Genomic DNA, 22247 nt, shown 5'->3' on the forward strand with positions numbered 1-22247 from the left:
ACCTCACCAGCTGAGTTAACATTCCTTGGTTGAACTTTGTGACTATAATTCTCCATGAAGCCAGCAAGTTCCTTCATCACCATGGAGAGCAACACAATGTCTCTATGTTAGTGTCTTCTGTATAGCGATTACATAGATCAGCTGAGCCCTCGAGAAACAATATTTATAAATCATATTACCTCTGTTAAAAATCCCACCCCACACTTAAGACTGCTTAATTTGAAAACAAAGTACTCTATTTCTTCCCATTAGACACCATTTTCAATTTCTTCCCAGGCCCCTCTTACTAGTACATGGTTAGAGGAAAAATAAAGAAACGACCCAAGCAAAACGGGGACAAAGACAGTTTCTCTTCAGACCCTTCTGAAGGTCCTGATCAAAGAAGCAGGGTGAGCCTGGGCCAGAGACCACGGGAAAAGCAGATGACAAACCATGTCTAAAGCTGCAGGGTTACAGAATCAGTTCACTCTCGTAAGCAGTGAGGCTGAGCCCACACTACAGGGACCAGCACCACAGTGATGTAACACACTGCCCTTCATTCAAACAGCCCAGCCCACCGCAAGGTCAGGCAGGTGACCTCTGAGCCCCAGTGGCTTTAGTGATGTCTCCTTCCAGGGTCAAGGCTGGTGATGCTATAACCCCCTCCTTGTGATTGATACAAATGTCACAGGAGAATAATAAATCAGAGAGCCTACACCACTAACACATTGCAGCCCTGCCAGGGAACAGCAGAGATGAGGCAAGGAAGATTTAATTTACACAGCAGCCACTTGGGGCCCAGTCACAGCTGGGGCAGTGGGGGAAGTATAACCCCAGAGGGTTCCCCCCTACCCTTCCACTTACAAGACCAGTCCTCACAGACCCTTAGATGGGGTTCCCTGGATTGTGCAGAGCATGCTCCAATCAAAAGGAGAGATTTGGGAATAAGGCTGTCCCCAAAGTCAGGGGAGGTCCGTGGCCTGGAGATGGTTGCCTACATGGTGGCCCAGGGGTCTGAGAGACCAGTCCATGTCCTGGGCATAGCCCTCAGCTTGTTGGGTCTAGAGGAAGCCCTCACGGCGGAACTGTTCCTGGAGAAGGGCACGGTACTGGTCAAATCCCCCCTCGACCCGGGTGACGCCGCCTCCTTCGCACACCCACAACTCCTGGCACACCAGCCTGATGAAGCGCTCATCGTGGGATACCAAAATCACGCCACCCTGAAAGACAGGAGACCAGAGGCACTCAGGGGGGCGGGGGGCTAAGGAGTGCTGAGGCCTGGGAAGGAGTGGGCATTATGAAGACACACTCACCCTGAAATTGTTGAGAGCACGGCCAAGAGCCTCAATTGTCTCCATATCCAGGTGGTTTGTGGGTTCATCCAGAATATAGAAGTTGGGGCTGGAAGGCAGAACCCAGGAAGGTGGATAGTTATGGGGAGTTGGAGAAATCATGAACTCCTCTGATATAAAGACAAGAGAATCATTTTCTACTAGGCCAGAGGGGAACAGGGAGGGAAAGAATTCTAGAAAGTAAGGCCTTACCAGGGCATAGTCATCTGAGCAAAGGCTACCCGGCTCTTCTGGCCCCCAGACAAGCTGGCAACAGGGCGCACAGCCAGTTCTCCAGAGATGCCATACCGGCCCAGCTGGTGACGATACTCCTCCTCAGGCCGTCCTGAAATAGGCCCCATTCGATCATGGCCCAACTCCCTCCCTTCACCCTCTCCCCAGTCCCACCTTCAAATACCTCTGTCCTTACACCTAGACTTGGGTGAGCTGCTCAGCACCTCCCCAAAGGAGGCCTAACTGTAGGCAGCAGCCCTGGGCCTTTCTCTTGAACCCCAAGCCCTAACACACCAGGAAACTTATGTGACAGCAGCTCCACAGCACTGACGTTCAGGTCCAGCTGTTCCACGTGGTGCTGGCTGAAATAGCCGATCTTCAGATTCCTGTAGTCAGAAATGAAGGTGCAAGAGGGGATGAAAGGCAATGACCAAAAAGAGTGTAGCTACAACTGTAGGGATAGTTGGAGAGTGAAGGTGTGGGCCCTACCGGTGAGCATGTCTGATGCCTCGAACAGGTGTTAGATCCCCCATAAGCAACTTCAGCATGGTAGACTTCCCAGCCCCATTCTCCCCAACCTATAAGAAGAAACATGAGAACTTTAGAGTGTACATGTATAGGACACAGAAGGAAAGGAAAGGAGAACTGGACTTGGGTAGTCCCAATGATCCTTTCAACTAAAACGTTTTTCAGAAACTCAAAAGAAAAATGAAGGGGGTAATAAATATGTAGAGAACCTAATAACTGAGTACCTAGTAAGTGCTGGGGATTTAACTCTCTCAATAACCAAGTGAGGTAGACGCTATCTCCATTTTAAAGATGAGAAAACTATTTAGTAACAAAGCTGGGAAATGGCAGAGTCAGGATCTGAAGTCTGACCCTGAAGCCTATACTCTTCCTCTATGTTCCATGGTTTGAGAAAACTGAGAGCGGAGATGAGCAAGATAGAATACTGCTTCAAGTATTCATCAAGTACCACATGCCAGGCTTTCTTTTCACCTCTGCAGGGCAGCCCTGTGAGGCTGGAGCATGGGGACAGTGTAAGTATAGCCAAGTCCTTGCTCAGGCCCTGACTCCTGCCTAGTGGACCTCTTCCCCTTCCAGCCCGAGGATCTGGGCCAATCCCCAGCATGTGCTAGGGTGGGAGAGTCCCAGCTCCTGGAACAGAGAAACAACAACCATACCACACAGATGCGGGATTCAAGATCAGCAGAGACGGAGAGACGGCTGAAGATGACGTGTTTAGGATCATAGTAGAAATCCACCTCATCTAGTTGCAGAATTGGTGGTGAGAACTTCTCAAACCCATCAGGGAACCTGTGGGAGGGAAGGTGGGGATGAATAGCACTGCGGTGGCCAGAAACAAGAGCTTCCAACCAGCCCCTCTGGCCCAGCACTCACTTCATCACTACTTCCAACTCCTTGTCCACAGGTTTCAGCTCTGGCCTGAGGAAAGAGGGGGCACTCTAGATTTATGATTTTTATTTGTTCCATCACACAAGAAATATATGCTCAGAAAAACTTAGAAAAGCTTGTAGTCCCACCACCCAGATAACATTCTTATTTTGAGTAGTTTTGTACTACATAACAAGGTTAACAACAGACCGCATACATGAGGGTGGTCCCATAAGGTTATAATGGAGCAGAAAATTCCTATCACCTAGTGGCATCAGAGCCAAGTCATAATGTCATAGCACAATGTCTGTAGTGATGCTGGTAAAAACAAGCCTACTGCACTGCCAGTTGTATAAAATACAGCATATGTAATTACGTATAGCACATAATACTTGATAATGATAATAAATGACTATGCTACTTGTTTATGTACTTTTTGCTGTAAATATCCTGTGGCTACTGCATCTCTCTCTCTTTTTTTAATACATATTTTTATTGATTTCAGAGAGCGAGAGAGAGATAGAAACATCAATGATCAGAGAAAATCATTGATCAGCTGCCTCCTGCATGCCCCCTACTGGGGATCAAGCCCCCAATCCAGGCATATGCCCTTACTGGGAATTGAACTGTGACCTGCTGGTTCATGGGCTGATGCTCAAGCACTGAGCAACACCAGCTGGGCTTTTCTGTAACTTTTTTATGTTTAGTTACACAAATAGTTACCATTGTGTTACAAATGCCTACAGTATTCAGCATAACATGCCGTACAGACCTGTAGTCTAGGAGCAATGGGCTATAACATACTGCCTAAGTGTGTAGTAGGCTATACCATCTAGGTTTGTGCACTCTATAATGTTCGTACAATGACAAAATTGCCCAACAACACATCTCAGAATGTATCCCTGACATTAAGCAGCACATGATTGTACATTCTTCTAGTTTACTAAATGCTGGAAAAAAATAGGATTATTCTTTTTGTCTTTCTAGTTAACATATCATGATGTTTCAATGTCATAAAAATCCTAAGCCTTACGATTTTAGGCTCTCCTACCACCAGCACTTCTAGAAAGGTTGTTTCAAGATTAGCAAAACAAAAACAAAAAGATTCAACCTTCAATGTTCACCAACCTTAGTCATTAAGGAATGCAATCAAAACCACAATGAGGAAAAACCAAGATGGCGGCATAAGGTATACACCTGTACGTGCTGCCTCTCACAACCATACCAAATCTACAACTAAAAGACAAAACGTCTATCACCCAGAACCACGGGAAAGCTGGCTGAGTAGAAGTTCTACAACTAGAAGGAAAGAGAAAAGAGCATTGAGACCGGGTAGGACGTGTATAGGCGTGGAAAAGCAGAGGTATGGAGGCGCGCAAATTTTTCAATCCGAAGGGAGACACAAGCTCCCGACTGCTCTGAACTCCAGTTTCTGGCGAGACTCTGGGGACCCAGACTCCTATGGGGAGAAGCGGGACTGTTTGCCATCAGGTCGGAAAGTGAGGGTGGCTCTCTTGCAGGGGTGTTCGCAGGAATCATTGTTTACTGCGCTGGGGCGCGGGACACGGGGACACGGAAACGCAGAGATGCAGAGAGGGCTGACTGGCAGCCATCGCTGTTTGCTATGCCCTAGTGATTCCCTAAGACCCCGCCCCGCCCAATTTACAAACCCACCCAAACTGTGCACAGCGGCTTTTGCATATGAATGGCCTGCCCTATCGCAGCTTAACCTAACAAACTGCAGCTGGGTCAGAGAGCTCCTAAACTTCCAAACGCCAACCAAGGAGGAAAATCTGCAGATCTCACTGTAGCTCCTGTTGGGTGGCCTCAGACAGTAGCTGACGTGCACCTCCTTGGAGATCCAGGAGCCAGTGTACCTAATGGTCAGTGTGAGACGACACCAGATTTCAACTCCTCAGATCCATAAGTGACACACTTAAGAGGCAGACTCAGTGAGCACCAAAGCCCCACTGAAGCAAGTCCTGCCCCATAAGGGTGTCTCCAGCACAGCAATTCTTCCATTATAGACACAGTGGGTCCTCACAGCCAATTGGCCTGGAGGTCAATTCCTCCCAGTGTACCAACATTAATCAAGGCTTAACTACAACAAGACTGTGCACTCAGCCCATAAAGGGGTGCACCAAGAGTGTCCACCTCATGTGATTGGGGAGGCTGAACCACTGGGCCTTATAGGTCACCTACCACACAAAGCCACTCCATCAACACAGGGAAGCAGCCAAAATGTGGAGACAAAGAAACATGTAACGAATGAAAGAAATGGAGGAAAGCAAACTACTGGATACTGAGTTCAAAACCACAGTTATAAGGTTACTCAAGAATCTTCTAGAAACCTCTAAGGAACTTAGTGAGACCTTTAAGGTTCTTAATGAGAATGCCAAAAAAATGGAAAAGGACCAGTCAGAAATTAAGCATACACTGTCTGAAATAAAGAATAATATACAGAAATTCAACAGTAGACCAAAGGACCCCAAGAATCAAACCAAAGATTTGAAATATGAGGAAGCAAAAAACACTCAACCAGAAAAACAAAAAGAAAAAAGAATGCAAAAATATGAAGATAGTGTAAGGAGCCTCTGGGACAACTTTAAGCGTACCAACATCTGAATTATGGGGGTGCCAGAAGAAGAGAGAGAGCAAAATACTGAAAACCTATTAGAAGAAATAATGACAGAAAACTTTCCCTACCTGGTGAAAGAAACAGACTTACAAGTCCAGGAAGCGCAGAGAACCCCAAACAAGAGAAATCCAAAGAGGACCACACCAAGACACATCATAATTAAAATGTCAAGGGCAAAAGACAAAGAGAGAATCTTGAAAGCAGCAAGAGAAAAACAGTTAGTTACCTACAAGGGAGTACCCATATGACTGTCAGCTGATTTCTCAACAGAAACTATGCAGGCCAGAAGGGAGTGGAAAAAAATACTCAAAGTGATGAACAGCAAGAACCTACAACCAAGATTACTCTACCCAGCAAAGCTATCATTTAGAATTGAAGGTCAGATAAAGAGCTTCACAGACAAGAAAAAGCTAAAGGAGTTCATAACCCCAAACCAGGATTATATGAAATGCTGAAGGGTATTCTTTAAGAAGAGGAGGAATAAGAAAAAGGTAAAGATAAAAATTATGGACAACAAAGTGACAACAAATACATATCTATCAATAAGTGAATCTAAAAATCAAGTGAATAAAAAATCTGATGAACAGAATAAACTGGTGAATATAATAGAATCAGGGGCATAGAAAGGGAGTGGACTGACAATTCTCAGGGGGGAGAGGGTGTGAGGGGTGCAGGAAGAGACTGGACAAAAATCTTACACCTATGGATGAGGACAGTGGCGGAGGGGTAAGGGTATGAGGTGGGGGGGGGCGGGAATCGGGTGGAGGGGAGCTATGGGGGGAAAAAAGAGGAACAACTATAATAATCTGAACAATAAAGATTTATTTAAAAAAATAAGCCACAATGAGATAACATGCCACACCCACTACGATAGCTAAAATTAAAGACGATAACCAGCCAAGGTGGCTCTCAGTTGGTTGAGTGTGCACTGAAAGAAAAGGTTGCCCGTTGATCCCAGGTCAGGGCACACACCTGGGCTGTGGGTTTGGGGCACATACAGAAGGCAACCCATTGATGTTTCTTTCTCTCTCACCATTCCTCTCTAAACATGTCCTCATGTGAGTATTAAAAAAAAAAAAAAAAATACAGCCCAGTCGGCATGACTTAGTGGTTGAGCTTTAGCCTATGAAGCAGAAGAAGGTCATGATTCGATTTTGGTCAGGGCACATGTCCAGGTTGTGGGCTCGATCCCCAGTATGTGGCTTGCAGGAGGCAGCCGATCAATGATTTTCTCACATCAATGATGTTTCTATCTCTTTCTCCCTCTCCCTTCTTCTTTGAAATCAAGAAAAATATCTATATTTTTAAAAGTTAAACATAGAATTACTATATAACCCAGCAATTCCACTCCTAGGTATGCATCCAAGAGAATAGAAAACATATGTCCATACAACAACTAGTACACAAATGTTCATAGCAGCATTATTTATAAGGGCCAAAAGGAGAAAACATAAATGTCCATCAACAGATGAATCAATAAGCAAAATATGTATTATCCATACAATGGAATATTATCTGTCATAAAAATGAAGTACTATGTGCTAGGACATAGATGACCCTCAAAAACATTATGCTAAGCAAAAGAAGCCAGACACAAGGGTCGCATTGTATGATTCCATTTATATTAAATGTTAAGCATAAACAAATATAACAAACAGAAAGCAGATTAGTGGTTACTAGGGCCTGGGGACAAGATTAACTCTTTGAGAACAGTATAAAACTTTTTACTTTCTTGTAGGGGAGGAAGTTCAAGTTGGTTTCTAGAAAAGGGGAGGCCTATAATGAGAGGGCAAGGATGGCCTGCAAAATGAGGCAAGAAATTAAGAGAACAGGAGTCAGGGCCATGGGACAGTGTACTCACAGCTTCTCCAGCATCTTGAGCTTACTCTGTACTTGAGAGGCTCTGTTGGCATTGTAGCGAAACCGGTCAATGAAAACCTGAGGGTGGATGAGTGCAGGCATTGGTCAGGCTCCCTTACTCCCTGCAACTCTAATACCCAAGGGATGGGGCCCTCAGCCCTGCCGGCTCCCACACCTGGATATGCTGGCGATATTGCTGCTGTGCCTCATATTCACGCTGCTGGTTGAGTAGCCGCTCCTGCTTGCTTTTGATAAAGGTCTCAAAGTCTCCCCGGTAACCATCTAGCCGCTGGCTGTGCAGGTGGATGATGTCTGTGGCTATGGCATTCAGGAAGTTTCGGTCGTGGGAGACGACCAGAATTGTGGAGGGCCACGTCTGAGGGGTCACAGGACAGCAGGCCCAGTTTGGGAGGGCAGTCAGCTCCCAGCCTCTAGGTGTTTTGGAGGCAGACTTCCCCCAAACCTACTCCGGCACCTATAGGCACTCACCTGCAGGTAATTCTCCAGCCATAGTATGGCCCTTACATCCAGCATGTTTGTGGGTTCTGGAAAAGGGGACACATTTGGGATTAAAGGGCTGGAGGTGTAGGAACTTGGGTGTTGCCACCTTTCCCCACCCTGAAGTTAGGGTGTCACATTTCAAACTTACCATCTAACAGCAGAAGATCTGGCCTATGGACAAGAAGAATGCAAGGCTTGAGGTTTTAGGTCAGAGATCCATTGCAAACCCCTATGTGCCAAGGCCCATCCTCCATAATATCCATATACAGGCCCAGAAGACTCACCTAGCAAACAGGGCCCGGGCCAGGGCCAGTCTCATCCTCCAGCCACCTGAGAACTCCCTAAAGAAAGACAGAGCCGCATGAGAGGTGGGTGCTCACCAGCACAGGGGCAGAGCCAACAGTAACCACAATCAAGAATGGCCACTCACCGGGTGGGCTGCTGCTGCATTTTAGGGGTAAAGCCAAGTCCAGCAAGAATGACTGATGCCCTAGAAGTGAAGAACCCAGTTGGAACAGGTAACAGAAGGGAAAGGTGAAGTGTGAAGAAAGGGGGAATTTCAAATACCTGGCAGGTGCCTTGTCAGCCTCAATCTCCTCCAGTTTGGCATAGATTTCTGCCAGCTGTGCAGCTTCTGAGCCCTCAGCCCTGGGATGGAAATGGGGGGCAGAGCAATCAGCCTGAGTAGGGGCAGTTCAAGAGGATGTCCTGCACCCCATGCTGTTGGAAAGCAGACCACTGGCTGCCTTTTTGCTGGGACAAGAACAGAGTACATGAAGGACTTGCTCACAGCTTTGAGGGTCTTGGGCACTGTGGAAGGAACAAGGGCTTGAGAGTGCTAGTTCTAAGCTCTCCTGCTCACTGGTATGGGCATGCGAATTTTGGATTATGACAGTAGGGCAGGCACTCTGTGAATGACAGCTGTTGCTGTCCTTCCCTAGCACGGAGCCTTCACCTGCCAGCAGCAACCTGGGCACTGAGTTCCCGCTCTCGCTGCAGGAGGTCTTCTCGTACAGTGTCACTCTCCAGCACACTCTGCAGGGCAGGGGTGTCATCTCCAGCAACCTCCTGCTCTACGTGCAGCAGGGAAATATGCGCAGGAACTCGCAGGCTCCGGGTGGCTAGCATCTTCAACAGTGTTGTCTTCCCCAGCCCATTTCGGCCCACTAGCCCATAGCGGCGGCCCCATGCCAGGTTCACATCTGCACCGGCCAGCAGTACCCTGCAGGGGCAGCAGGAAGAAGACAAAGGGTACTCTAGACATCTGTGTACTACAAGTTTAACAACAGAAACCTAACATGATTTTTAGCCCCATTTAATCTCTCCAAATTCTCTTTAATTGGAGAAAGAAAAGTATCATACCCCCCACTGCCACTCCCTCACCTATCGCCAAAAGACACGTCAAAGTTCTCAATTCGCACATCGTAGGATTTGTTCTTGCCAGATGATTCCAACCGACTCTCCTTTCTGCTGCCTGCCTGGCTGGCTGATGCCTCTTCCAAGACTCTTTTAAAAGAAGAAATGGATGGCTTTTGGCACTCCCAACCACCCTTTCATCCCAGTAGAGACTGCTCTGCTCTCTTAAGCCTTTTTACTAAACTCACAGAGGATTGCTGGTCTTGAGTGTGTCCTTCTCTGAACGTTTCTCCTGCTTTGCCTTTAGTCGAGCCTCAGCCTTCTCCAGCTTCTTTGCATTCACTGTCTAAGGGTCCAAACAAAACCATTTCACCCTAGGCCCGGCAAACGGCGGCTCGCGAGCCACATGCGGCTCTTTGGCCCCTTGAGTGTGGCTCTTCCACAAAATACCACGGCCTGGGCGAGTCTATTTTGAAGAAGTGGCATTAGAAGAAGTTTAAGTTTAAAAAATTTGGCTCTCAAAAGAAATTTAAATTGTTGTACTGTTGATATTTGGCTCTGTTGACTAATGAGTTTGCCGACCACTGCCCTAGGGTGTAGGCTCAGAGAGAGCACCTTAAGGTAACCCTCTCAATTTATCCATGATGAACAGAATTAAAGATTCAGAAATCCCCCAGAAAGATATTCTGGTATTTCAAAACAGTCAACTCCTACCCCAACCAATACACAGCCCCTCCCTTTCATCCTCCTCCTCACCGAGGACTGTTCCCTCTTCAGCAGTCCTGGAAGGTTGGTGCCACAGTCTGTAGACGAGAAGAAAAGCAGTCACCTTCTCCCTGAGGGAAGGGAAACTAATGTTTTGAGTAACTAATATAAACCAGACACAAAGCTGATAAGCAACTCTAACAGGAGCATGCAGTTGGTTAGTAAGTCACAAAATAGGGGGTGGGGAGTGGGTGAACCCAAGTTTGTCCAGCTCCAAAGCCCATATGCTTCATACCATTGCCAAGAGCTTGGAGAACCCTCCAACCCTACTCCCTTCATCAATGGGCTCTTTTGCCTTCAGTAAAGACATCAACTAGCTTCTACAATCTTGTCCTATGGAAAAGAGGTGCCAGGAGTCCTGAGCTCCAGGAGGCAGGTGGCTGGGGCCTTGAGGCTGAGGAAAAGGAGAGGGTAGCTAGTTCAATATTCCCTCCTTCTCACCGTAGTTCTCCGTCATCTTTGACAACTGGATGGGAGCGTCCAGCAGCACCTGGCTGTTTCCCTGGCTCTGTGGCTCAGCCCTACACGGTAGGGACGGCAAGCGCAGAGTTAGGGGTTGAGGAAAAAGCTCTTCGGCCATCAGACCTTATTCCCTCCTGCCTCCCGACCGTCCCCTTCCCATCTCCCCACAAGCCCCCCTGCCACGTACAGGCGTAGGGTGTTGTACATGCGCTGACACACGGCTCTGATGCCCGCGTCATCCTTGCTGTCCCCGGACACCTCTTGCAACAGTTCCCCCACAGCTTCCACCAGGTCGTCCACAGACTCGAAGTCCGCGCTGCCGCTGTGCAAGACGCCTGGGCGGGGCGGGGCAGGTCGAGGAAGACACGGGGTAGGGTGGACACACAAGGAGTTTAACCCCGGAACCGCGACCCGAGTCTGGCCTCCGGACCTACCCCGCCCTCGGGACAAGAGGTCACACAGAGGCCAGGCCCATCAGCGGCCCCGGCCCTGCCCTCCCTTAGTCTTTCCCACCCGACTTCCACTTTGGCCTCCCCAGCACGCTGATTCCGCTGGGCTCACCTGTTACGTAGTCGAAGACCTGTCCGTCAATTTCGGGAAACTCGCTCCGCAGGATTTCAGCGCAAGTCGCCATGTTACAGTCCGGCTCCCTTCCGCGCAGTCGCGGTGAGACCCCGGCCAAGGCCCACCCCTGCCCTTCCCCCGAAAGCGCGTCCCTCCTTTCATGGCGCATGCGTAGTGGTGACATAAGTAAAGCGTGGATTGCGCGAAACCCGGTGGGCGGGGTCGAAAGAACCGTGCGCAAGCACCACTGTGCCTACGCCAGAGCTGCTCTCTGCGCTTGCGCAACGCCTTTTCCGCTGAAAAATTAGCCGCACGTGCGGCCCTCGCTGCCTTCTGGAGGTGGCGTTCCGGAAGGCGGAGAACTCGAATGCCAAAGGTTCAGCGGGTGGGAACCGCCCGAAAGACCAGTGGTGGGTAAAGCACACTGGTCTTGCTAGTCTGCACGCCTGAGCGGGTCCATTTTGGAGCCAGCCGAGATGTTTGCTGACTCCCGCTGGTTCCTGAGCTTTCAGAAGCCCCTTGCGCAGTTCTGTGCAGCAGCGGTTGTTTCCCAACCTTTATGGGCTGGTCTCGGCCTGGAAGCTGTTTTGCACCTCAATACAAGTTATGCCTATTCCACCACCCCAGGGCACAGTCTCACTCTGCCAAAGGGCAAGAAAACCAGATGGGCAACAACGGCCTGGGTAAATTCATTGGTGTTTGTTCTCTAAGTCTACCTAAACCCAAAGCAGACTTCTCTGCAGTCTGAATCTCAGTAAATAACTCTAAAGACTACTTCCTTTCCCGGATTCTCTCAAAAGTTAATGATGCTACTGCTTTACATTTAATGTGAACACTCTTCCAACCCTGCTCTAAAATTGTCACCTAAAATTACATTATTAATTCATCCTTGTGAGGAATCAGTCAATCCTGATATTTAAAATAAAGCTATAGAAGCTATTAAGCTTCTAGATCTAATAACCACTTTATAGGAAACACTGGGAAAGAGAAATTCTGAGGGGGAAACTATGTACTGTACAGAAATAGCTGGTTTCTTCAACATTGCAAGACTGAGGAGAACCTGTGGTTTATAAAATTTAAGAAGCATTCACCTACTACAATGGACCTTGTTTGGATCCAGATGCAAACTAAAAATTTTATAGGACACTTGAATTAAGTATGAACACAGATTGGACATGATATCAATGGATGGGCCATGAGTTGATAATTGTTGAAATTGGATGATGGGACATGAGCGTTCATTATATTTTGCTACTTGTTTTTTTGAAACTTTCTGGAAGATTTTTTAGGTTCAAAAAGGCTGAAACCAAGCAAGGAAAAACTGGTGAGGGTAAATCTGCTCCTTCATCTGCCTAAAGCTAGGAGTGAATTAGAGAAAGAATCTCTACCCTCAGGGAACTGGGGCCAGGTGGGGCTGCTGGCCCTTGAAGCTGCTTTCTTCTCAGAGGAGACAGGAGACCTGGGGTGAACACAAATTAGGATTAGGGACTGGATGGCCTTGGAGGGGCCTAACAATTGAGACCAAGACAAGGGAAGAAGCCTTGAGAGGTCAAAACAGAATATTGTACTCAAAGCAGGCAGTCCCACCAGTTCCCATCCCCCCTGCATCAACACAGCCAGCTACTCCACTCTACAGTTTATTAGGTCTATAACTGGACAAAGTCACACGTGTACAAAATGAAGCTCACACTATCCCAAAGCAGAATAGGGATTGAGGGCTAGGGATCCATTACTAGCTGTTGGGGGAGCTCTGAGGTGAAGGGCAACCAACCCTCCCACTTGAGAGATGTGGCCACAGGGGAGGGGAGGAGAAGCCCACCTGACTTTGGTCACAGAACTCATCGAGCCTGGCATTGGGCCAGGACAGACAGATGGATGGAGAAGCAGGAGACCCAGAAACCACCTTGCCCAGGGAGCCCAGGGACAGCTCCACCAGTCCTACTTGCGATGTGGTTGGTTCAGACCTAGACTCAGGGGCTGGTGCAAAGGAAAGGCAGCAAAGCAGGAGGGAGGAGACACTGATGTGTGGTAGCTGGGGCACTTGGACTTGTGGAAGAGGGTGGGTGGGTGGGGAGGTGGGCTAGCTGGCACTAGGCAGCTAGCAGCGTGTCTCATAAATGCCACTTCGGCCAATGTAGCGCACCCATTTGATGACATCATGGTCGCTGTAGTTCAGCTTCGGTTCAAACACCTTCAAGTAGCGCACCTTGAGGCCAGAGGGTGCGAATGGCACCTGGGCAAGGGACAACTCCAGTTAGGAATGTGGCCTTCCAGTCAATCTCTCTTTTCTGGGAAGTTCTGTAGCCCCGCCCTACCTTTATCTTTTTACTACAGGTGATTGAATGATTAGTGTCCTGAAAGAAGTTGGGGTAGTGAGGGGGTCCTCCAAAAGGTTACTAAAGAATAAAGCATATCCAAGAGGAGTACCCAGTAATCATTTGGGTTTGAAGTCAGGCCCTGCCTGTGGTAACTTGAATCAATTCTTTTAATCTGTAGAAAGCAGCAACCAAAGACCTGGCTTAGAACATCTCAATATTACAGACTTAAAAAATAAGGTGGAGAAAATTGTATGTCTAACATAATTTGCACAAAGCAAAGTGAGCCCATTTTCCTGTCTGTAAGTAAACTTTGTGTCTTATTTGGCATTCCAGCAATCTAAAGCTTTCCAAAGAATTATCTTACAACAAGCCAAAAGAAGGTAAAGATTTTGGTTAGTGTGAATAGCAATTTCTAGTTGGAAGCCTGAAAGGGGAAGAAATGGATCTATGACTTAAAGTCACTTCCCTTCTGAAGGCCTCAGTTTGCTCATTTGCAGGTAGTAGGTATAGAGGTTGACCTGAATGACTTCCAAGATCTTTCCCAGCATACCCTGCTATGACTCTAGGCCCCTCTTCCGCCATACCTCAAAGTTCATGGAAATGGGCGGTCGAGCCCACTTCTTCTTGTCATTGGTGGGCAGCAGCTCAATCTCTGCGCTGATCTGCGATTCCTTCATGCCTGCCATGCGCTTGATCCTAAGAACACAGGAGCAATGGGCAGCAAGTGCCGCTGGAAGCTTGGAGGAATTTCGAAGGGGGCGGGGAGGAAAGAACCCAGGAGCTTGTGGGAGGTGCTAGGACAAGAAAATGCAGTGAGGACCTTGATTACCACTTGCTATGGAACCTTGGGTCTGCTATTCCTTTAGCACTGTGGGCTGCAGTTTCTGCTGAGATAGATGGTCATGCCATCCCTTACTGTTTACTTCACAGACATAGGAAAATGTTAAAGCATCCTGATAAATAAATGTAGGCATGGACCCACGTGCAAACAGGTGGCACACTCACATAGGTATAGGGTGAGAGCAAATAGAAGCTCCTGGAGAAGCAAACAGGCAGTCCCCTCCCTCCCCGAAAAAAACACATACACACTCAGAGGACGAATAGTAAAACTGAATAAGAGGGTACATCGAGGCTTCTTAAGCCCTGTTGTGGCCTCATGAAGGAAAGACTCACTTCCACACGATGGCGTTCTCACTGGCCTTGTACTTGGCCTTCCCCTTCATGCAGATCACCTGCACCCCACTTGTGTTCAATGGGGTTGGGATCCTCACCTAGAAGTAACACACCTGTCAGGGAACTCTGTCAAGCCCTGACATCAGCTGCCTTTATTCCTGAAGACAAGTGCTTCTTCCTCCCCAAGTCCCTGTCCTCACCTCAATCTTCTGAGCCAGTAGTGAGGGCTTGAAGTTGGACTTGATGACCACCTTGACCTCAAGCTTGGTGCGCCCCACTTCCCGCACCAGTGGGATCACCCGGAAAGGAAGGATGATGTCCTTGGTGGTGCGATACCTTTAGGAGTAGAGAGCAAGGTTTTCATAGCAGAGTCTGTCCTCTTCCCTCTCCCCACTTTTTGCCCTTGCCTCCTCACATCCCAGTGGCACCTCATGAGCTCAAACTCTCCATCTGGTGGGATGAAGCTGATGCTGCGTTCAGAATCAAACTTGCTGAGTCGCACACACTGGTGGAAGGTGCAGTCATCGATGGCAATTGATTGCTTCCCGCTGCAAGAAGGGGCTCAAAGTGTCATCGGTACAGAAGAGTGGCAGGAGAGATTTAGGCTGGGAGGCTACCCCACCCACAAAGGCTGTCAGAGCCTGGGTGAGGTTCCCACTATATACTATCAAAAGCTATCAGGAAAGGAAGACCTATGTAATACCTTCAACAATAAAGATTAAAAAAAAAAAAAAAAAAAGCTGTCAGAATACAGCTTTCCGACTTAAGGGTCCCTGCCCCAGAATTAGAGATCAGTGGGAGCTTTGCAAGCTCATCATTTCTTGAGAGCTCTGCTGCTTAGGACCTAGAGGTTTCAGGTACACTGGGCAGAGGCCAGCAGTATATACAGAAAAGCCTTGGTTCTGGGGACCAAATAAAGGGGCTTACTCTCTGAGTAAGACGAGCGCAATTCCCTCTTATCTCTTAAGCACAGATGTCAAGAGCAACTAGCCAAGTACATCCTTGGGAAGAGGGAGTTTGTATTACTGCAGAAATGATGTCCAGAAAGAATTTGTGATTCACTAGGCCCCCCTCAACCCTCCAATTTCCACCCTCTCCCACCAGCTCCCCCGCCTCAGGCACCTCTTGCTTGTTTCATCAGCTGTGCCTTTGCCCTGCTTCTCAATTACAATCTTGTCATTCATCCCAAACTTGCACTCAGGCATGCCACTCAGGTAGCTCTTCATCACCACCCGCCCTGACACATGGGCGCTCAGCACCTGCCCTGGTAATGGACAGACAAATGGAAAAGCTGAGTCAGGACCAGGACCTTACCCCAGTTCCCCGCCAGCTTTATCATGAGAGAGCTCTCACCCTGCGGGGACATGAGGAGGTTCACACTCTCCAGCACATCCAGGAAGAGCTCGTTCCGGCGATACTTGATGCCCTCCCGCCGCCAACCAATCTGCCCAGTCACCTGGCTGGTGATCTGGGATTGTTCCTCTTTTGTCTACATGGAAATAGAGACAAACAGCAATGGCCTCACTCCTCTCCACTTTTAATCATCCTGTCTCTATCCCCACTCCACCCTCATCCCTCTTTCCTAATAGGCCCCGCCCTGAAACCCATCTTCCCCCAGAGGCCCAGTGGGGCAGGACCTGAAGAAAGGGAGCAAAGCTACAAGGGTAGAAGTTGAGGGAATACCTTACCTGATGCTGGAGGCCACAGGGCCAATGTGGAGCCCACAGGAAGCCGTAGGGTAGCACAGATGGGAAGAGACAGGCAGAAAAGAAGGCTATGAGGCCTGGATCCTAGAGGAGGGTCCAAACTCTCTCCTCCTGAGGAACCAAGGCCTCCAGAGCAACCCCCATTCTTCCTTCCCCCAGTGCAGAAGAAAGCTGCTTGATCTGTATTCCCAGTAACAGAGATGCTGAGTCAGTTGCACCTCGGTTGGGAGAGGGCCACATGGGAAAATAAGCCTGCAGACATGGCAGAAAGATCAGACCAGCACTTCCTGTTAGAGGCAGTGTCATGAGTCAACTAGGACAAGGCTCAGGGGCCAGCTGGGATGAAGGGGTTGGGTTCCACCCGGACTGTAGCTGTATAATTCGAATACCTGGCTCTTGATGCCCTGCTGGGTAATGAAGGTTTTCAGTGCGCCTGTCTCTGAGTTCTGTGGATAGCCAAAGTCCAGGATCTCTGCAAAAGGAAGGGAACCATCAGATCCTGGAGAAAGCTGAAGGCTCCTTCATTCCTGTCCCTTCCTTGGCCTAGACATGTCTAGCCAGCACAGCCCCAGAAGAGTGTGGGATCACCTGCAGTAAAGTCTTCTAGCTTTGTAGTATTTACTCTGGGATTTATGCTTTATAAGAAAATGTCAGGTTTTGCCCTGGCTGGTGTGGCTCAGTTGGCAGAGCATCATCCTGTGCACCAAAAGGTTCCTAGTTCAATTCCTGGTCAGGGCACATACCCAGGTTCTGGGTTCAGTCCCTGGGGTTGGGATGCATATGGGAGGCTACCGATCAATGTTTCTTTCTCACATTTATGTTTCCCCCTCTCTCTCTCTCTCCTCCCTTCCTCTCTCTAAAATGTCAGATTTTATCAAATGGAGAAAATCAGAAGAAGAGTCATGTGGTCAGTGGGTGAGAGGTCAAGAAGCACTGAGCCTTAGAAAACCGAGAGATTTTGGGAAGGTGGGATGACTCTGTTCACTTAAATCATACCCTACAGCGGAGCCAAGGTAACAATGCAATGCACTTGAGGGGCCTATAATACCTCACCCTCCTCCAGGCTCTGAGGCACGTGTTGAGATGGAAAGCTGGGAGGACAGTCATGAACTAAGGCCCAAACCACAAAGGTAAGAGGGTGAAAAGTGCTTACTGCAGGAGTCCCAGCCACCAAATCCCAGTCAGGTTCTCAGCCCCCTGAAAGACCTCCTCTACTCACTAGCGCCTATTTCTGTGTTCTACTTCAGAGCAGACCTTAGGTCTGGATTTGGACTAGCCTTCTCAGGGCTCAAAAGACCACATAGTCAGGAAAGGAAGTTCAGAAGGCACTGGAGCTTCAGACCTGCTCCCACCTCAAGGCCAGGCCCCATCAGGTTCATCCCCACCCTAGGCCCACCACTCCGCCAGTCTCACCATCCAGCAGCTCATATATGAGCACAAAATTGTTCTTGATGTTCTCCTCGCTGATCTTGCCAAAGTAGGCAGCCATTACGTCACACATCTTATAGAGGAATTCAAAGACCATGGCAGCATTGACATTCTGCTTGGTGACAGCTGCCAGCCAGATGTTAGACCGCTTAACATGGAAGAAACTGGTGCGAGCGATGTTGGTGACGGGGCTGCGCACCTGTTGCCGGGCATGGATAACATTGACCCGAAAAGCGTCCACCGCATTCCTCCTGAGGAAAAAGGGTAGACGGGCTGCTCAGCACTCAGGTAAACCTCACTCTACAGGGATCAATCACAGCTACTAACAGCATCCCCACTTCACTGCTGAATTCTGACACATACTCTAAAGTGCCATGATAGGAAGACAGATGTAACCTGAATAAAGTGAGGTCCATCAAGTTTAGGGATGCCCCCAATTTCCCAGCTGCCACTTCTCTAGCTTCTCAGTGAGCTCCAGGCCCACATGAGAAAGAGACCCAGTCTTCCCACTAGTAATCCCACTAGTAAGGAAGGCTGGCTCCCTCACAAGTTAGAAAAAGCCAGCATGACTTCAGAGAAGGCTTTAATCTACTGAGGGAGAAGCACCGAGGCGCTGCGGAGCTGGGCCACCCATATCTGTCTGGGATCCAATTCCAGGGCAAGCTCAGGGAATAAAAGGATGAAGAAAACAAGGATGGGGGGCAGGACACCCCACCCTCCGGTACCTGGGCGGCAGCTTAACAGGCTGCTTACCTATTGCTACAGCAGCCAATGAGATGGGATGAGAGAAATGACGCCAGCAAGAAGAGGAGAGTGACAGCAACAAGAGAGAGGGTTAGACACACTGGGGTACGCAGCACACACCATGAGGTAAAAACAGACAAGTAACAGGCAAGGGGTGGAGAGCACAGCAAGGCATGCAAGATGGTGTATGCTCTGGCCTTGGCTTAACCAGTTCCATGCAGGGCCGGAGCAGGGTGCAGATGGTGTAGCCAGCAGGCTCAGGCAATCCAGGTGTTGCCACATCTTTAGCTCATGCCCCACCACCAGCCAATGGACAAATAGCCACAAAGGCCACACCAGTCCATCAGCCTGGGAGCCAAAAGCCAACGAGCTGGGGCACTGCAGCAAGCCCATTCTTTGACTGTCTATCCCAAGATCTTTGAGGAAGAAAAACAGGGCCTAAGAAAAATGAACCAGAGGAGCCTAACCTCATCAGAGCTCCTCAGGCCAGGGCAGGTCCTCACTCAGGAAAGAACAGTAGCGTGCAGGATGGGGCAGAATGAGAAGTAAGGCTGTGCCCACTTGTTAAGGTCTGTGGGACCCAGAACAAGAAGCTATTCTGGGTCTACTCTGATAGGCCAGAAAGGGCAGCATGGGCTCCCTGGCCTTCTGCCTTTCCTTCAGTGACCTAGGGAGGGCCTCAGTGCTCACAATCTCTCCTCCAACAATGGCCCTGAGGAACTGAAAACAGCTAAGTCAGCAGCCTGCCTCTTTCTGAGAAAGGGAGTGGAAGAGGATTTGGCAGCCTGGAGAGGCTTTCAAAAGAATCCAGTGAAGACTCTCATCATGAGACGGGCTTTTCAAGGCAAGACTTAGATGGATTAGTACCTCCAGCCTGGCCACTAACTCCACCCAGGAGACACGTCTTCCTCCTCCTCAAAGGAGGAATCAACCAGCCCAGGCAAAAGCACTCATCCCAGCAACCAGGTCTGTCACTAAGGGAAACAGGAGGCAGTAAAGGCAGCAGTTCCTAAGCCAGTGAGGGCCACGTCAGAATTCAGCAGGCAGAATTCCACAGGTCCCACCTGGGGGCCAGCAACTGGTAGCCAGGCCAATACTACCAGACCTCATGGGAGCCAGGCTGTACATGCTTAGCTTCCATGATGCAGCAGGGGGTGGGGGTGGGAGTGGTCCAAGTCAAGTGACTGATAGGAACAGACCTAATCCTGCATGCTGGAGAGGAGGGATGAAAGGTGGGGTGCAGCTGGTTCAGCCAGGGGACTCACCCGATGTCATCTCTGTAGACCCGGGAGATGAGCACCTCCCCCTTGTGATTATAGATGAATAAGCCTCCAATCATGGCGGCAGCTCAGTCTCCACAGCCCATCGCTCTGAGAACAGACCTAGGACAGGCAGAGGCAGGGTAAGGGAAGGTCTCAGAACCCCTGCCCACATCCACTGTGGGGCTGTGCAGATCACAATGTTTTTCGTTTTTTTTTCCTGACTCAACCCTCCAGCAAGTGACCCTGCAGCCCTTGCAGGCATGCTCCTCCCCTTAGCCAGGCTCCAGTTCCTGTTTATCCCACACTGGTCGGGAGAAATGGTGAGGTACTTGGGCCCAGGATACTAAGGCCATTTTGATCCTCCCTTTTCTGGGGCTGAGCCCAGAGAGTAGCCCCTCCCCCTCTTCACAGAACTGAGCTCAGCAAGGATCCTTTTCCGCCCCTTCCTGTGCAGACTCTCACACAGGCTCTCACCAGGGAGTCCACGGGAAGGCCTGCCTGTGGCTGCAGGAATGGTGGCAGGAATTACTCCCGAGGGTGCAGGCCTGGGGCTCAGGGACAGCTTTAGGAGCACCAAGTCTCAGTCTCCACTACCCTTCTGAGAAGGGGCAGGGCCTGAATCTCTGGCTAATTCACCGAAATCTAAACATTCCAGGAAAGGGTGTGCAGGGAGGGTGGGGGGAGGGAGGAGGAAAGGAGGCCTTAGGCCCTGACTTAGATCCCCAAGTGTGGCTCCAACCTCCCCCAGGCAGTCAGATAAGCAGGCAAAAAAGCAGAATAGAAAGGTCCCAGCTCTGACAGACTACACTTACACGACCCAAGCTGCTTAGTAGTTATTTTTGGCAACCACCCCTCCTTTCAAAAAGGGAGGCTCCCTCTCAGCTCCCAAGTACAATAAAAATAAGCTGGGGGCGGGGGGCGGGGGGGGGGCGTTGGAGGCGGGATGCAGGTACATAAAGTTAAGAGATCCAGTGGAAATTCTGTGATTCCAGAACCCACTTCTGGCCTGGGTGCCTACCTGTGAGGGGCAGGATGCCCAAACTATCCAAATTATTTGGGTCAAACTAACGTAGACTGTTTGCAAGGGCAAAAAAGGTTAGTTTAGTTCTAGATTTCCTGGATTAGCCCTGGTATTAATTTCACAGGGGGTAATTTAGCAGACTTTTCTAAACTGTAAAATAAAGCCTATTACTATGGCCACCAAGGTCTCCCAGACTCAGTGAGAGGTCTCTGAAGGTGTTGGGCACAACCCATGCCTCAGTCCCTAAGGGTCCAGGAGAGGAAAGGCAAGATGGAGGTAGAGCCTGGGCAAAGAACCAAGTTCACAGGTATCAAGGCTTCGGGAGGGAGCTCGGGCCCCAGACAGAAACGGAGTATTTATTTAAGCGGGGAACCTGGCGGCGGCGGCAACCGGCAAAATACTCAGGTGAGCCCACAGCAGCAGCGGGGCTGGTGGGGACGCCCAGGGAAAGAGTTTCAGGCAGGATGGCAAAGGTCAGGGCTTTGAAAAGGAAAAACGGCAGGGGGAGCCTGGCAGTGGTGAATAGAGGACGCTGGGGAGACGGAGCCTGCTTTGGGGTTCAGGTGTAGAGAGGCATGAGGGGATGGTGGGCTTTTGCCCTGGGAAGGAAGACATCGCGGAAAAAGATGGTTCCACGGGGTGCGGGGCTGTCACAGGTCTGAGGAATAAGAGCCTCAGGCTGTCACTCAACGGGGAGGAGGGGGGTGGGAGGCCTGTCACTGTCCAAGGAGGTGGCCCAGGGGGTGTCACTGTCCTAGGAGATGGGGAAACAGTCCTTGCGCCGAGGGGAGGCGTCGAGGGGTAGGGGTGCTGTCACCATCCCAGGGAGGGGGCACCGCGCGGGGTCCCTGCCCTGGGAGGATTCTAGTAGATCTCCCTCTCAAGGAAGGCGCCGGGCGGGTCAGGTGGAGGGCGCGCTCCCCGCCCGTCCAGTAACCGCGCCCCGGGCGTCTCCACCCGCCGTCAGCTCCTCTGGGATCTAAAAGGCTGAGGCCACTCCCGGGTGTGGGCAGCTTTCCGCCTACCCTGTGCAGGGAAGGGCAAAGCTGCAGTTGGGCAGGCGTCCTCCTTCATCCCGTGAGGCCTGATCCCGAGCTCACCTGGTGTCCGCGGCCCGCTGCTCCGCCCGCCCGGCCACTCTCCGGATCCCAAGATGTCCGCCCGCCCCCTGCTCGCCTGCCCGCTGCCTCGGCTTTCACTGCAGTGCCGCGGCCCCGCCCCGGCCTCGGCTGCACGTGCGCGTGCGCGTCGGGCTCCCGCACGGACTACAAATCCCGTCGGGTCATCGGGTTTTCTCGCTTACAATTTTAAGCTTTCTGGATTTAGCAAAACTACAACTACCGACTGCCTTCGAGAACCTTCGAACGGGAGAGTAGGAGTACCTTGGGGGAGGGCTAGGAGTGGCCTTATCCAGCCTTAGCCGAAAGGCACATCCTAGCCTATCCCATTCCGCTCACGTCCTTTCTCTCCCCACCCCCCACCCCCCACTGAGCATTCTGGGAATTGTAGT

General features: G+C 50.0%; 2 protein-coding genes across 2 annotated transcripts; both read right to left on the reverse strand.

Moving 5' to 3' along the window:
- Nucleotides 1-216: 216 nt before the first annotated feature.
- On the reverse strand, nt 217-11231 carry ABCF3 (ATP binding cassette subfamily F member 3). The gene is made up of 21 exons (XM_080658145.1): nt 11083-11231; nt 10709-10856; nt 10501-10580; nt 10051-10097; nt 9543-9640; nt 9322-9444; nt 8894-9160; nt 8506-8586; nt 8369-8428; nt 8223-8279; nt 8087-8109; nt 7927-7982; nt 7613-7813; nt 7439-7515; nt 2946-2990; nt 2729-2861; nt 2034-2122; nt 1839-1930; nt 1524-1656; nt 1293-1380; nt 217-1199 (listed from the first exon to the last, which is right to left on the reverse strand). Exons 1-21 carry the CDS (start codon nt 11153-11155, stop codon nt 1041-1043), a joined length of 2130 nt encoding a protein of 709 aa, XP_080514271.1. The 5' UTR covers nt 11156-11231; the 3' UTR covers nt 217-1040.
- Nucleotides 11232-12709: 1478 nt separating this feature from the next.
- Nucleotides 12710-22209, reverse strand: AP2M1 (adaptor related protein complex 2 subunit mu 1). The gene is made up of 11 exons (XM_080652532.1): nt 21838-22209; nt 19720-19836; nt 17696-17961; nt 16672-16754; nt 15930-16065; nt 15699-15840; nt 15005-15124; nt 14777-14912; nt 14577-14674; nt 13988-14099; nt 12710-13318 (listed from the first exon to the last, which is right to left on the reverse strand). The coding sequence occupies exons 2-11, from the start codon at nt 19791-19793 to the stop codon at nt 13184-13186; spliced, it is 1302 nt and encodes a 433-aa protein (XP_080508658.1). The 5' UTR covers nt 19794-19836; nt 21838-22209; the 3' UTR covers nt 12710-13183.
- Nucleotides 22210-22247: the final 38 nt, after the last annotated feature.

This window comes from Plecotus auritus (assembly GCF_963455305.1).
Source record: "Plecotus auritus genome assembly, chromosome: 2".
Taxonomy (NCBI): Eukaryota; Metazoa; Chordata; class Mammalia; order Chiroptera; family Vespertilionidae; genus Plecotus; species Plecotus auritus.